Below are 15,958 nucleotides of genomic sequence, written 5' to 3'. Positions count from 1 at the left end.
TAAATTTCTCAACACACCCCAACACAACTCACTTCAAACCTCTGAAGGTAGACTGTTTTTCCTACTTTTAGCCCCTTCCTTTGCAGTTCTCCAACAAAGAAAACATCTTCTTGGGTTGCATTTCTGGAACTACTCTCTGCAACAGGGCTGGGTTGTAGACTCAAACCCAGGAGTGTGCCTTGCTTGCTAATTAAAAATACAGCACATCATTTGTCATTATTAATGTAGATCAGTAAAATATATTGCTTCGTTTTAGCACGCCAGGCATAGCAACTTTGTTGGATTAAACTGAAAACTGCTCATTTGAGTTTTGTTTTCCAGTCATATAATAATGAGCCAAATCAACAAACTGCATTCATAGGAGCAGCGTTAATGCAGTATAACGTCAGCATATCAGATGTAACTGAACAACAATCATGTATACAAATTGAAGAGCATCTTATAGATGGAATAAGTAAATAATGGCAGCTTGCATTTTCAGCCCAGCTTTATTTTTTATCCTAAATGGAGCTGTTAAAACATCAACAATCTCAGTTTTATCCTCAAGTCCACAATTCCCGTACTATTCATACCTGGGCAGCTCACCTTTCCAGGAGGAAACAAGGCTCCCACTATGCACCCTTTCCAAAACAGTAACAAATAGTGTGTTCACTGCTGCAAATCACAAAAGGCCAGGAGGACCCCACGTCCAAATAAAGCAGCTGATTGATTTTAAAACATAATGAGCAAAATGGAACAAAATTTAAAAGTATACTCAAGGTCCAGCTTTCAAGGATGAATGCAATGATTTTCATTCATAGAAAACCCCCATTCCAAGATTGCAATTCAAAATTAGACGTGCAGCTCTAATTCTAATGCACTTCCAAAAATTAAGGTTTGATAAAACTGTATAAGCATACATGCAGAAAATGTTAAATATAATGAACACAATTGAGCCTTTTGCATCATGGGAAAAGATTTGCAGCATTGTCATAAATATTATTTCTGTTAAATTCAATTTGTAAAAGAAAATCAGCACAAAAGTTTAGATGAAGCTTTACTTCAACTACAAAAGGAGCTAGGGACCAAAAGACAAAACAATGTATAGCACAAAAATTAACAAAAATACCCTTGAGATTTCTACCCCAAAGGAGTAACTCAAATTTACTTTTGCACCAGTACACAAACTAAATGGCTAGCTTTTCATTACCTATCCAAGATGTAGGTACTGTTAATTACACTGGGCACAGGTAGAACAAGAAAAGGTGTCAACTCAAAGAAGTTTCAGGCAAAACAGACAGCAAGGAGCTATTAATAATACATTTCTAATATGCTAACTTAAAGTAAAAAATTAAATATGATACTAATCATTTGTTACCCAATACCTGACCATTGGGGTCTTCAAACAGAAATAAAACAGCAATTACATTTTTGTTTTAAAGCACAATTTTCTAAAATAACAAAGCTCACTTTTAAAACAACAAATTTGAAACAGAGCCATTTCAAAGGAAAAAATACAATAAGTGCTGCATGTCAGCTTGGAAATGGTAGTGCAGAATTGCAAACAGAACTCCAGGTATCAAAGAAAGTACCAGAGTGAAGATGTGTTTGTAATGCTTTGTGGAATGGATATTACTTCTCAAGAGATAAACAGTAAATTTACATGAAATAGCTCCTTTAGTACACAGATCACAATTGCATGTGGCCATGACAAGCATCCAATTCCGCATACACCCTCTATAGAATAGACCTTCAAATTTAATCAAAATGGAGACTTTGGAAATGACATATTCAGTTTTCAGAAGAGTGGACTGGAGCTCAGAATTATGAACCAAAAACACAGGCTCACCTTAAAAGGATCAGGCCCTTCAGCCTTATTCGGAAGTAGCGTTTCATAAAAGTGCCTGTGAATTTGCCTTTATGCGAATATATGCCATCTGAGAACAACCATTCAAATTATTTATCAGGTACATATTTTGAGCACTGATTTTTTAAAGAAGAAAACTCATTTCCCACCGGGTTTGCACAGATATGATGCAGAGATTCACATGAGATTGTTACAATGGTTTAATGTGTCTACATTCCATGTACGTACACAAAATCTGGTTCAAAGCATTATCCCTTAAAAGACACTGAGGGCGAGGTGGGGGCGGGGAAATAGGAAAGGGAAAAAAAAACCCATTTGTTTTAGCTGAAGGTCTGCATTGATTGATTCAACCTCAAGATTATGAGGAAGAAAAACAAACACATTTCAAAAGTTAAAGGATAATTAAAAAATAAGGACCGAATAATACCTCATGCACTGGTCTAACCATCCTTCACTGTCGAGCACCTACCTCATCTTAAGACGACACACTTCCTGTCTGCACTGTCATAGAATATTGCCAAGGAGAATCACAGAGAATATTACAGGAGAACGAAGCTGCTGGGCCTACTAAAAAAAGAGCAGTCCACCAAATCCTGTTCATTTGATCTTTTCTTCGATGCCCCTTTAACAATTCTCCTTTATTAAATATTTATCCATTTCTCTTAAAAGAGATGTTATAAATCCTGTTTGGTACAGCTTACAGTCAATTATTTTTCTTTTTTGCAACCAGTTTGAGCAAAAGGGGAAATTTATCTTCTGTTTTATTCCCAAATATTAAACCTATTGTCTTCAGGTGCCAAATTGTTTAGCAGTGAAAACTAGTTTACTACAGGATTACCACCATAAAAATTCCTTCAAATTGAAATATTCACCTCAGATCTCTTCTGTGATGGTCACAATTTTCTTTACTTGTGTAGCAAAATCAATTAGAACATTTCTGCAACATTTTCTCCTGTGGTCTTAACATGATTCCTATTACAATCCGCACAAAACTAGACATCACATTCGAACTGTGGCATGACAATAATTTGGATTGATCTAGTCATCTCTCTGCTCTTTCACAGAAGCCTGCTATTAGTAATTATGAAAAAATTATGAGGCATAGATACAGTAGACAGCCAGACCTTTTTTCCCAGGGTTGAACTATCAAATAATAGACATAGTTTTAAGTTGAGGGAGGCAGAGCTTAAAGAAGACTAGATGACCCGGACTAGGACACGTTGGGGTCCCGTTATGACGCAAGAGACGTTCAGTTATTTCAAATTCCGTCTCTTCATTACTTCTGGGCGCATCGCCGCCGGGCCCGGCAACCCTCCCCCAACTGCACAGGCCCGGCAAATGGGAGCGCACTGCACAGGCGCGACTGCCACGTTGAAACTTGTCCCATTCACAGTATAAAGTTTATTAATTTTTTTTTAATTAATTACCTTTAAAATATAACGAAACTTGATACTGCACACCGCAGGCGAATGGTGAGTAAGGTGGCCCTAAAATTGTTGTGCTATCGTATATCGTTTTGACTGTATTTTGGGAACATACATACAAAGAAACATACAAGATGATGTTTCTTGTATATATAAAGATATAAAGATGCACATATAAAAAGATGTGCAGCAAAATAGTTTTTACACTCAGAGGGCGGTGAGTGCCTGGGGTGCACTGCCAGAGGTGGTGGTTGAAGCAGATATGATAGCGCCATTTAAGAGACTTTTGGATAGACATATGGTTATACAGGGAACGGAGGGATGTGGATTATGTGCGGGTAGGTAAGAGATGGGCTTGGCATCATAGACATAAAATGCTGGAGTAACTCTGCGGGACAGGCAGTATCTCTGGAATGGGTAATAGAAGGAATGGGTGACGTTTCAGGTCGAGACACCTTCCCATCATGGCCAGCAACAGCGGCAGCGACAGCGTGTTCGCCCGCCCCGGATCGGACTTATCATCGGCGGAGCCGGCCGTCTTCGGAGGCTGCGGGAGCGGCTGCGACTCGCCTTAGGCTCGGCCCGCTGCGGACCGTCCGGCGCGGCCTGCAACCACAACAACCTGACCGCGGGAGAGGACGGCATGAGAAGGGAAAAGACATTGTGGCCTTCCATCACAGTGAGGAGAGGACTGGAGGAGACTCACTGTGATGGATGTTTTCTTGATGGATGTTTCTTCTTTTGTGTGTTTTTGGGGTTGTGTAATTTTAATGCCTATTTTGATGCTTTTGTTGTTGGACTGTGGGTGACATAATTTCGTCCAATTTGGATGACAAATAAAGCAAGCAAGCAAGCAAGCAAGCAAGCTGTCTGTCTGTCTGTCTGTCTGTCTGTCTGTCTGTCTGTCTGTCTGTCTGTCTGTCTGTCTGTCTGTCTGTCTGTCTGTCTGTCTGTCTGTCTGTCTGTCTGTCTGTCTGTCTGTCTGTCTGTCTGTCTGTCTGTCTGTCTGTCTGTCTGTCTGTCTGTCTGTCTGTCTTCATGTTTGGTACAGACACTGTGGGTCAAAGAGGCTGTACTCTATATTCTATAATAGTAAGCCCAAGTACAACTCTCCTACATCAAAAGGTAAAATATATTCTGTTTTTATGTCCTTTAACTTCATAATCTCTTAAAAGTTGTGTCATTTAAGACAAACTAACTGCTTATTCAACATCAACACACATTTCCCCTTTCATCGGACATCTAAGTATTTCAAGCAACCCTTCTGATATCCAAATTGTTTTTGCAGCATCTGTATAGTTTAATTTTATGCCCTTAAAGCCATGTGCAGATCATTGAGGTGAACAATGATCCTGACACTGAACTCTGATGTTTGCACCTCCTGTCATAACATTTATTAACCAGTATTCTGTCGAATGTTTTAACCCACGCCATTCCTGGGTGGTATCACCATTCAATCGACACATGCAGCACATTTTCACAACCCATATTCATTTGGAAAATTTATACTGACACAACCAGTAAAAACATCCTTTGCCAATATACTGTGCGCCACAAAAACTCTATTGGACACAATTTGCTTTACATGAATCAGCTGACTGTTCTTAAACTGGCTCTTTAGAAAATATTCATTTTACCCAGAAGTATGATCTCTAATGATTACCCAATTAATGATATTTAAGAGACCAGTTAATAATTACATGGACTCTCCCGGCAACAGATAGAAGTAATACGTCAGCTAACTTCAAAATCCTATTTTAGCCTATCACTTCCAAGAGATTTTTTAAAAGTGCTATTTTATTTTCCACTACAGGTTGAAGTGGGCAGTAGGTTTACAAAATATAAATAATTTAAAAATAATTATCTCCAGAGGATTATTGGTCTCCATTATTGCTGCTTTTCAAAATAGTGGCTTTGATTATACGTTATCTGACTGCAGCATTTACTCCATTACCCTTCTGTTCTCACTTCAATGAAGAACATCAGACTATTCAGATGAAGGGGCGGGGCAGAAAGGGGAGAGGGGGAGTGGGGAAAGGAGGAGGAAATGTCATTCAATCCATCAGGCTTGCTCCATTCATGGTAATTTAGTCAAGAGCATCCCTCCCCCTCCACCTGATCTGTATGAGGAAGGAATATCATGTTCCTTTCCTATCTCCACAGCCTTGGGATCACCTTGAACAGTGGGCTTCGGTCCTTCACTGCTGTCTCCAGAAAATATCAGCTATAAAACGTTTTTTGAAATAGGAATATTTGCACTATGATAAAGCAGAATTTCGCTGATCTAAATTTTATAATCTGCATTACAATGGGAACCCCCGATTGCCAGCTTGAAGGTCTCAACCTGCAATATTTCTGGAAATGCAATTTACAGCTTTACAGGAAAAGTTGAGAAAAAACTCTAAATATTTCACATATTTTATTCATGCCCATGAGGGTTGCTAGAACATCCTGTCTGAATTAGACTCGTGGTGCCAACACATGGTAAGTTTTGACAATGTTTAGTCCAACATTCGTCACATCATTCAGTCCTCTGCCGTCAGGCAGAAGATACTAAAGCTTGAAAACACATTCCCTCAGATTCAAGAACATCTTCACTGCTATTGAATGGGCTCTCATAAACTAAAGACTAAACGATCTTCCAATTTACCTTGTTGTGGCCCATGCACCTTTTCTAAAAATCTACATCGCTGCACTATATTCTGTACTATGTTTAGGTTCTATTTTGTACTACCTTTTGTACTCATGTATGGCATATTTAATGGATAGTACATAAAGTTTTTCCCACTGAATCTATTCCGCATTGTATCTCTATCTACACCAATAATAAACCAATACCATCACTTCCTTAAAGCCTTCTTCGCAGCAAAATCTGAGAAATTGGCAGCTAATAATACAAATGGGATTTAAATGAATTAAAGCACATCTCATCTCAGAAGAAAATATTTGCACAGACATTGAGTTACTTGAATGTCTAGGAACATAACCTTGGGGCCCAAGATTATATTTGGCAAACCTCACCTCGCATAACACTGCAATAAATGGCATGTTACAACTGAAGATCTGCCAAAACCCTTTAAAAATGCTATTACAACAGTTCCTCTTAGTCTAACAAATAGCCAAATTCACTTTCCAAATATACACCATAACTAACCTCAATACAATGGTCCAGTATATCAATCAACACCAGCAAATGTATCCAATTTTTAAAAAAAACTTGTAGGACAGAACGCCACAGGAGATCCTTCTACCCTGTGGCTATCAAACTGTACAACTCCTCCCCCTTTTGTCATGGGGTAGACTGAGACTGACACCCACCCGCCCCCAAAGTCTTTGCACATCCCCAATCCTTTCCACTCGTCACTTTAATTTCATGTTTCATGTATTTTGTGTTTTTGCGTTTTTTATGATTGTTCGCAGATCAATTTCCCTCCTGGGATAAATAAAGTTCTATCGTATCGTATTGTAATATAGATGAGATTTATACATGGTAGACACAAAATTCTGGAGTAACTCAGCGGGACAAGCAGCATCTCTGGAGAGGAAAGGATGACGTTTTTGGTCGAGACCCTTCTTCAGATTTATACAGGATGTATGGTGCAGTATGAACCTAGTTTATAAATTCAATTTCTTGAAATCATGAAGCACAACTTCCAAGATCAAAATTCACCAGTCCATTGTCACCCATTCAATTTAATAACACTGGCCTCATCTTGTGACAAATGCCAAAACAACATTTTTGGACAGGTTTCACAAGAACAGAGAGAATGTGGAAATCTAATTACAGAAGTTTTTCCTCAAGAAATTACAAGGTTAGGTTATATGCTAAGGAACAAACAAGTGCTCCAACTACATCATGGCTTACTATCTACCAAAAAAAGAAAATCACAAGACCATGCCATGCTTGGGAAATGGCCATTCGATTCACTTGTCCAATGCCTTCCTTCTGATAAATAATTTGATTCCTCACATTATGTTAAAAGTGTCGATAATATGAAGCTTAAATGAATAGTATTTAGCATCTGGAAGAAAAAAATAATTTAAAGCACTAAATATATAGAAATGTAAAGGAATCTTCATACAGTGCCCTCCATAATGTTTGGGACAAAGACCCATCATTTATTTATTTGCCTCTGTACTCCACAATTTGAGATTTGTAATGGAAAAAATCACATGTGGTTAAAGGGCACATTGTCAGATTTTAATAAAGGCCATTTTTATAGTTTAGTTTCACCATGTAGAAATTACAGCAGTGTTTGTACATAGTTCCCCCATTTCAGGGCACCCCAATGTTTGGGACACAGCAATGTCATGTAAATGAAAATAGTCATGTTTAGTATTTTGTTGCATATCCTTTGCATGCAATGACTGCTTGAAGTCTGCGATTCATGGACATCACCAGTTGCTGGGTATCTTCTCTGGTGATGCTCTGCCAGGCCTGTATTGCAGCCATCTTTAGCTTATCTTTGTTTTGGAGTCTAGTCCCCTTCAGTTTTCTCTTCAGCATATAAACACCATGCTCAATTGGGTTCAAATCGGGTGATTGACTTGGCCACTCAAGAATTGACCATTTTTTAGCTTTGAAAAACTCCTTTGTTGCTTTAGCAGAATGCTTGGGATCATTGTTTTGCTGTAGAATGAACCGCCGGTCAATGAGCTTTGAGGCATTTGTTTGAAATTGAGAAGATAGGATGTGTCTATACACTTCATAATTCATTATGCTACTACCATCAGCAGTTGTATCATCAATGAAGATAAGTGAGCTAGTACCTTCAGCAACCATACATGCCCAGGCCATAACACCCTCACCACCGTGTTTCACAGGTGAGGTGGTATGCTTTGGATCTTGGGCAGTTCCTTCTCTCCTTCATACTTTGCTCTTGCCATCACTCTGATATAAGTTAATCTTCGTCTCATCTGTCCACAAGACCTTTCTCTAGAACTATGGTTGCTCTTTTAAGTACATCTTGGCAAACTGTAACCTGGCCATCCTATTTTTGCAGCTAACCAGTGGTTTGCATCTTGCAGTGTCGCCTCCGTATTTCTGTTCATGAAGTCTCCTACGGACAGTGGTCATTGACAAATCCACACCTGACTCCTGAAGAGTGTTTCTGATCTATCGGACAGGTGTTTGGGGATTTTTCTTTATTATACAGAGAATTCTTCTGTCATCAGCTGTGGAGGTCTTCCTTGACCAGCCAGTCCCTTGTCGATTAGTAAACTCACCAATACTCTTTTTCTTCTTAATGATGTTCCAAACAGTTGATTTTGGTAAGCCTAAGGTTTGCTGATGTCTCTAACTGTTTTATTCTTGTTTCTCAGTCTCATAATGGCTTCTTTGACTTTCACTGGCACAACTTTGGTCCTCATGTTGATAAACAGCAATAAAAGTTTCCAAAGGTGATGGAAAGACTGGAGGAAAGACTATGTGTTGAGAGCTCTCTTATACCTGCATTAAGGAGGCAAATAAACACACCTGAGCAATTACAAACACCTATGAAGCCATGTGTCCAAAACATTATGGTGTTCTGAAATGGGGGGGGGGGGGGACTATGTATAAACACAGCTATAATTAGTACATGGTGAAACCAAAATGTATAAAAATACCCTTTAATAAAATCTGACAATGTGCACTTTAACCACATGGGATTTTTCAATTACAAATCTCATATTGTGGAGTACAGAGGTAAATAAATAAATGATGGGTCATTCATGATTGTCCCAAACATTATGGAGGGCACTGCATATAGACAATTAAACCTGATGCTGCTTATGGTCAGAGTCAATCTAAATTATAAAAGGCATCCAACACATGTTGTGGATCAAGTAGAAACAACATATAATACAAGCTGCTGAAACAATGAAGAGAGCGAGAGAGAGAAATATCTCAACTATCTAGGGCTGGAAACAGCTGTCACAACTTCACATGAAAATTATTTTCCATTCATTCCACAAGCACGGTAGCGCAGCGAGGGCGGCACGGTAGCGCAGCGGTAGAGTTGCTGCTTTACAGCGAATGCAGCGCCGGAGACACAGGTTCGATCCTGACTACGGGTGCTGCACTGTAAGGAGTTTGTACGTTCTCCCCGTGACCTGCGTGGGTTTTCTCCGAGATCTTCGGTTTCCTCCGACACTCCAAAGACGTACAGGTATGTAGGTTAATTGGCTGGGTAAATGTAAAAAAAAAAATTTGTCCCTAGTGGGTGTAGGATAGTGTTAATGTACGGGGATCACTGGGCGGCACGGACTTGGAGGGCCGAGAAGGCCTGTTTCCAGCTGTAGATATATGATATGATATGATATGATAAGATAATGCTGAATAAACCTCTGCGAATACAACTGCTCTAATGAGTTCCCTGCCATTAATGGGCTCCCAACAAGGCCATCTGTGAAGCGCAGCGGCGTGGTCTCCCTGAACCTCCGCCCGCTGGCGTGGGAGCCGCTACCAGACCGAAGCTCACCTGCTGTCCCTGCTGTCCCTGCTAAAGTGGCCCTGATCAACGCAAGATCCCTACAGAACAAGACCTTCATCCTCAACGACTTCTTCACCACCCGTGGATTGGACTTCTTACTGCTCACAGAATCCTGGCTTAACCCTGGTGAGCTTGCTCCACTCGTGGAACTCTGTCCTGATGACTGTGACTTCTTCACCTCGCCTAGGCTCTCCGGACGCGGTGGGGGCTTAGCCACTGTGTTTAAGAAACATTTAACTGCCGCCTCCTGAACGCTGATCATTTCTCCAGTTTCGAGGTGCAACTAATTAAAGTAGGCCTAGCCTATCCCCTCTTAATTGTTCTTGTGTATCGCCCACCAAAAGTGCATAAGGACTTCATCACCCAATTTGCTGATCTGATTTCTAGCATTTTGCCCAAATTTGACCGGATCATGATTCTTGGTGACTTTAATATTCATGTTTGCTGTCCCACTAAGCCTCTTGTGAGTGAATTTATGCACCTGGTTGAGTCCTTCAATCTGACTCTTCACACCACGGGACCCACTCACAAGTTAGGCCATACTCTCGACCTAGTGTTATCGTCCGGATTCCCAATCAACAACATTGAAACTACTGAAGCCTGTCTATCGGACCACAGCGCTATCATTTTTGACACATCTCTGCCTTTATCTCCCGCAAAATCTCATCTCCCTGTTCGCTACTCCCGCGACATAAATTCACTGACTGCCAGTAAATTCTCCGAGGCTCTCACAGCTGCCCCCAACATCTGCACTATTGAGGCCTCTCCCCCCCATCTCAGCACTGAGGATCTCGCCTATTTATTTAATATCACTTGCTCTTCCATCCTGGATTTTATCGCTCCGCTTAAAATGAAAAAGCCTAAGCCCAAAGGTCGGCCATGGCTCAATGACACCACCAAAGCCCTAAGAAGGGAGTGCAGAAAATCAGAAAGGAGGTGGAAATGTGACAAGCTTCAAATTTCTTTCGAAATTCTGAGAAACAATCTTCTCAAATACCAGGAAGCAGTAAAGTCTGCTAGAGCACAATACTTCTCCGACCTTATTTCCAAAAACTCTCATAACTCCAAGGTCCTATTTAGAACAATTACCTCTGTCATATGTCCCGCCCCCAGTACCAGCTTAGTTGGGTCCCCTGCTAAGTGCGAAGAATTCGCTAAATTTTTCACCAACAAAGTTGAGAACATTAGAATGAACATTTCCCCTCCCACCCGTGACCTAGCTGTCTCACTAGTCTGTTCATCTAAATTGGACTGCTTCCAACCCGTCACTCTATCCTCCCTTGCAAAGCTTGTCTCCGCTATGAAACCTGCAACCTGCCCCCTTGATCCTGCCCCCACTGCCCTTCTGAAGGATGTCATTGCAATAGCCGGTCCCAGCATCCTCTCTATTATCAACAGTTCTCTGGCCACTGGCACTGTTCCAACCAGTTTCAAGCACGCGGTGGTCCAGCCCCTACTGAAAAAACGTAACCTAGACCCCACCTTGCCTAGCAACTACAGACCCATTTCCAAACTGCCATTCCTGTCAAAAATCCTTGAAAAGGCAATTCTAAACCAATTAGTGCCCTACCTGCACCAAAACACCATCCTGGAAAGTTTCCAGTCAGGTTTCAGAGCCCACCACAGCACAGAGTCTGCCTTGTTGAAGGTACACAACGACCTGCTTCTCGCCATCGACACCGGCGACTGTGCAATCCTGCTCCTTCTCGACCTCAGCGCAGCGTTCGATACAGTGGACCACACCATCCTTATTGACCATCTCCGGTACGCGGTTGGCATTGATGGCACTGCCCTGAGCTGGTTCGCTTCGTACCTCAAAGATAGGAGTTTCGCCATCAACATAGGCAGTTATTCCTCTGCTCCAGCTAGCCTCTCCTGCGGAGTTCCACAAGGCTCCATCCTAGGCCCCATTCTCTTCTCTCTATACATGCTCCCCCTTGGCCAAATCATTCAAAGGCACGGCATTTCTTTCCACTGCTATGCCGATGACACTCAGCTTTACCTCCCCCTGAAACCCAACAACCAGTCAAATTTAAACAGCCTCTTACACTGCCTTGAGGACATAAAATGTTGGATGGCACAGAACTTCCTCCAATTAAATGAGAGCAAGTCTGAGGTCATCCTATTTGCCCCCCCCCCCCCCCGACTCCATCAAATCGATAACAGGCAGTCTTGGAAGTCTATCCTGCCTAGTCAAACCGCATGTCAAAAACCTCGGCGTGATATTTGACTCTGCATTAAAATTTGATAAGCAAGTCAACGCTGTGGTAAAAGCCAGCTTCTTCCAACTTTGAACCATAGCTAAAATCAAACCTTTAGACTACTGCAACTCCCTATACACTGGGATCAGCCAATCTTCCCTGTCCCGCCTGCAACTGGTCCAAAACGCCACAGCGAGACTCCTGACGGGTACCCGAAAAAGGGACATCACCCCGATTCTGGCCTCTCTCCACTGGCTCCCTGTACGGTACAGAATCAACTTCAAGCTCCTCCTATTCACGTATAAAGCCCTAAATGGACATTCCCCCCCTACATCAAAAATCTTCTAACCCCCCTCTCTAACTCCAGGTCCCTCAGGTCGGCCGACTTGGGGCTACTCACTATCCCGCGGTCTAGGCTTAAGCTCAGGGGTGACCGCGCTTTTGCGGTTGCAGCTCCTAGACTGTGGAACAGCATCCCTCTCCCCATCAGAACTGCCCTCCATCGACTCCTTTAAGTCCAGGCTCAAAACCTATTTCTACTCCCTAGCGTTTGAGGCTCATTGAGGAGGAGTTGTGAACTGTTTGCGTGCTACTGTATGTTTCATTTTTTTCCTTAGTACCTAATCAGATGTACAGCACTTTGGTCAACGTGGGTTGTTTTTAAATGTGCTATACAAATAAAATTGACTTGACTTGACTTGACTTGATTAGTAGAGTCCATGGACCAATTGTTTTAAATACATCGATGCATAGTCGTTCTCTTTCTAGAAATGTTAACAGTATAGCCATTATTAATATACGATATCAGTGAACTGGCTCTGTACATATTCTCATCCTTACACCATTTCTACTGATAGGATTAATGTCAACAATATAACTGATAAACAGTGGGTGAACCTTTCACAAATGCATAAGATTCCTCATAAGGCCTGATTCAGTGAAACCAGCCAAGAAACATGTACAATATATAATTGAGCGACTAAAAAAAAGATTTCATGGCATTTCTAAATATAGATGCAGTTCGTGTAAAGTTCAGATTAAATCCTCCACCTTTCTAGTAAAGAAAATCCCAATAACAAACTGTGTACTACATATCTGATATGATATTTGAGCATCAAATTATGAATCGATTTAATCAAACAAAATAGGAACAGGGAAAGTATGCTTTGAAATGTTGGCACAGCTTTCCTCGTTTAAATTCCTTTAAAAAAAAAACAAAGCTGTGCATAATCTGCAGTGCACTTGAAGCAAACTAACATGTCAAACTCTATTCAAACAATGTACAGAAGCATAAAAAGAATGAATTTCTAACGATATATAGGCCAGACTTTACATCTATTTTGATGTCGCAACAGATAAAATTACTTAGCAGAACCAGACTGGAGGGAGGGAAGGAAAGGTGAGGGGTAGGAACAGAGAGCGAGATGGGATCACAGAGGGAGTGGGTTTGATAAGTTTTTCAGAGGGTTTTGGAGGGAGAGCATCCCCGCGGTCATTGACTGTTGCCACCTGTGTCAGAGGCTTTTACCTTCAGGCTACCCTCAGTCCCTCTCGAGACCCCGGCGGCAGCAGGTCCCACCGGACTCACTATTTCGCAGGGATTTTGGCCGCTGCGACCACTGCGCAGGCGCAGCACGCCAAGCCGGCTGACTGCGCATGCGGCGAACGGTCAGCTCCGGGCCAGGCCGCCTCTGCGCAGGCGCCGTCCACGCAAACCCCCCTCGGCCGCCCTGTGGCTGCGCGTGCGCTGTGCGGCTGTCCGCGGACCACTATTTGGCAGCGGAGGGGACCCGGGGTGTGGGGGGGGGAGGAGAGGAGAGGGTTAAATGGCACCGAGTCTACCCCCCCCCTCCCCCCCCAAATCACCTCCTCACCGGGGAAGGGAGGTCAAAATAACCCCCTCCCCTAAGCCGCTAGCGTCGCCGAGCCCCTCGCCCAGCCCGCAATTCCCAGCCCATTCTCCGGCCAGGCCTCAGGCCTTCCTTGAACTACCTCATCACCTTCAGGCCGCCGGCGATTTTTCCCCCCTCATCCCCTGGGGGGCGCGGACACCTGCTGCTGCCGCCGCCGCCGTGAGTGCGGCCGCCTGGGGGGAGGGGAGGGGGGGGGGGGGGTCTACAACCCTGAGGGCGAGGCCTGGCCCCCCCTCTCCAGCCGCCGCGGTTGCCTACCTTGATACTCGAGGCGAACGGGCGGGAGGGTGGCCCGGGCTGTGACAGGAGGCGGGCCGCTGTCCGTCCCCGATGCACTGGTGTCCCGGGGAGGAGGAGGATGGATGGAGGGAGGTCAGGATTTAACAGCGGGGCATGAAGCACCACATCCACCACTTTACAGCTGCCCTCTGACCGGCTCGTCCCCTCCACTCACTCACAGACCCCCCCCCCCCAGGCAGGGCCAGGGTCTCAGTGCGAGGATGTCCCAGACCTGCCCCTCTCGGGGAGGGGAGGGCGGCCGCCGAGCCGATTAAAAGTTAATCAACAATAAAGCAGAGTGCCTCCTCTATCTCTCGCGATATTGCATGCAGCAACCCTCCCCTCCCCTCGCCCCTCCTGGGAGCCCTGACCCGGGGAGCAGCTCCACTCACCTACACACTGTTCGGCCATCTGCTCGTCCTCAACTCTGCTCCTTGTGTGCAGAAATTACAACTTGCTGCAATTGATTTCCTCCACCACCAGGGAAGAGAGGATGTCGATCTGTGAGATCTGTGTGCTTTCTCGAGACAAATAAGATTTATCAATTGAATTAACACATCTTTACTTGGTATCAGGACTGCCACCCAAATCGCTAATTCTCTCCAAATTCTCAGCCAAATTCTCTCCAGTGATGCTGCCTGTCCCGCTGAGTTACTCCAGCATTTTCTGCCTCTGAGACATTTATTTTTCATTTGGGGTGGAATGTGCAAACCAGGCACAATGTGTTTTGTTTTTGAGAATTCCCCTCCCAATCTTCTTTCTATCTCAAAAAAGGCTAGATTTAAGTTGCCTCTCCACGAACTTGGAACCTCCCAAAGGGCCTAGCAGCCATTTAAAAATATATATATATATTTAGTAGAAACAAATAACTGCAGATGCTGGTTAATACAAAAAGACCCAAAGTGCTGAAGTAACTCAGCAGACCCTCTGAAGAAGGGCCTCAACCCCAAACGTCACCTATCCATGTACCCCAGAGATACCTAACCTGCTCTGTTATTTCAGCATTTTGCGTCTTTATATATATATATATATATTTTTTTAAAAATATATATATATTTAATGTTCGATTGCGGATAACACAGTGTTAATTTGTAGGCGTATGGAACTGCAGATGAACATTTACAAAAAAAAAATCAAAGCGTTGGGCTCTTCTTAAGAAGGGTCCTGCCCTGAATTGTCGACTATCCATGTCATCCAGAGATGCTGCCTGACCCATTGTGTTTCTCCAGCATTTTGTGTCAATTTGCATACAAGGTCTTCAACCACAGTGAACCACAAGACCAAATAACCTACTTTACAGATGTAGGTTGAAGGATAAACAGAGTAGAAATTAGCTCTTTAAAACATTTCCATAGGACATTTATAACCCTGAGATTGCAGTTAGGTTCTTGGCTTAAAATCTACAGAATGTTGGCTATGAAGTTCTCAGTGGACCTTTACTAAGAACAAGGGTGGTCCTCCAATCACACTTATTTTTTAATGTTATCTGTGACAGAAATTGGAAGGGCTTTTGTGTTTTCAGCAGTTTACGGTACATATGCTTGACAAATAATTTGTGTTAAACATGCCTTAAGGACACTAACTCAGATACAAATCTTTGAAATACATCCATTTAATCTTGAACAGGATTGTCTGGTTTTCCAGTGAAAATTTCCATAATGTACGTCCATGAATCTTGCTTCCTCAATCAGATTTATGTTAAATTACTCGATAATTCAAAGAGAAAATTCTATATACATCTCTGCTACATTTCAGAATGCCTCGGGAGCTTAACAATTAGTGAACTAAGAACAACCAACAGCAACGTGACAAGTGATCAGAT

The 15,958-nt window shown here is 42.8% G+C and overlaps 1 protein-coding gene across 9 annotated transcripts in view; it reads right to left on the bottom strand.

The window, feature by feature from the left end:
- The window catches only part of tlk2 (tousled-like kinase 2), a 94,219-nt gene extending 79,668 nt beyond the window's left edge, over positions 1-14,551 (bottom strand). For 3 of the 9 annotated variants that reach the window (XM_078424886.1, XM_078424885.1, XM_078424883.1), the window contains exon 1: positions 14,116-14,514. Coding sequence is in view for 3 of the 9 variants with exons in the window: in XM_078424880.1 (XP_078281006.1) it covers positions 14,529-14,547 (19 nt within the window). In the remaining 6 variants the exon portion in view is untranslated. The other 6 variants (XM_078424879.1, XM_078424881.1, XM_078424882.1 and 3 more) reach the window with 4 other exon arrangements.
- Positions 14,552-15,958: the final 1,407 nt, after the last annotated feature.

Source organism: Rhinoraja longicauda, chromosome 29, assembly GCF_053455715.1.
Source record: "Rhinoraja longicauda isolate Sanriku21f chromosome 29, sRhiLon1.1, whole genome shotgun sequence".
NCBI lineage: Eukaryota > Metazoa > Chordata > Chondrichthyes > Rajiformes > Arhynchobatidae > Rhinoraja > Rhinoraja longicauda.
This window is presented reverse-complemented; position numbering and strand designations above follow the sequence as displayed.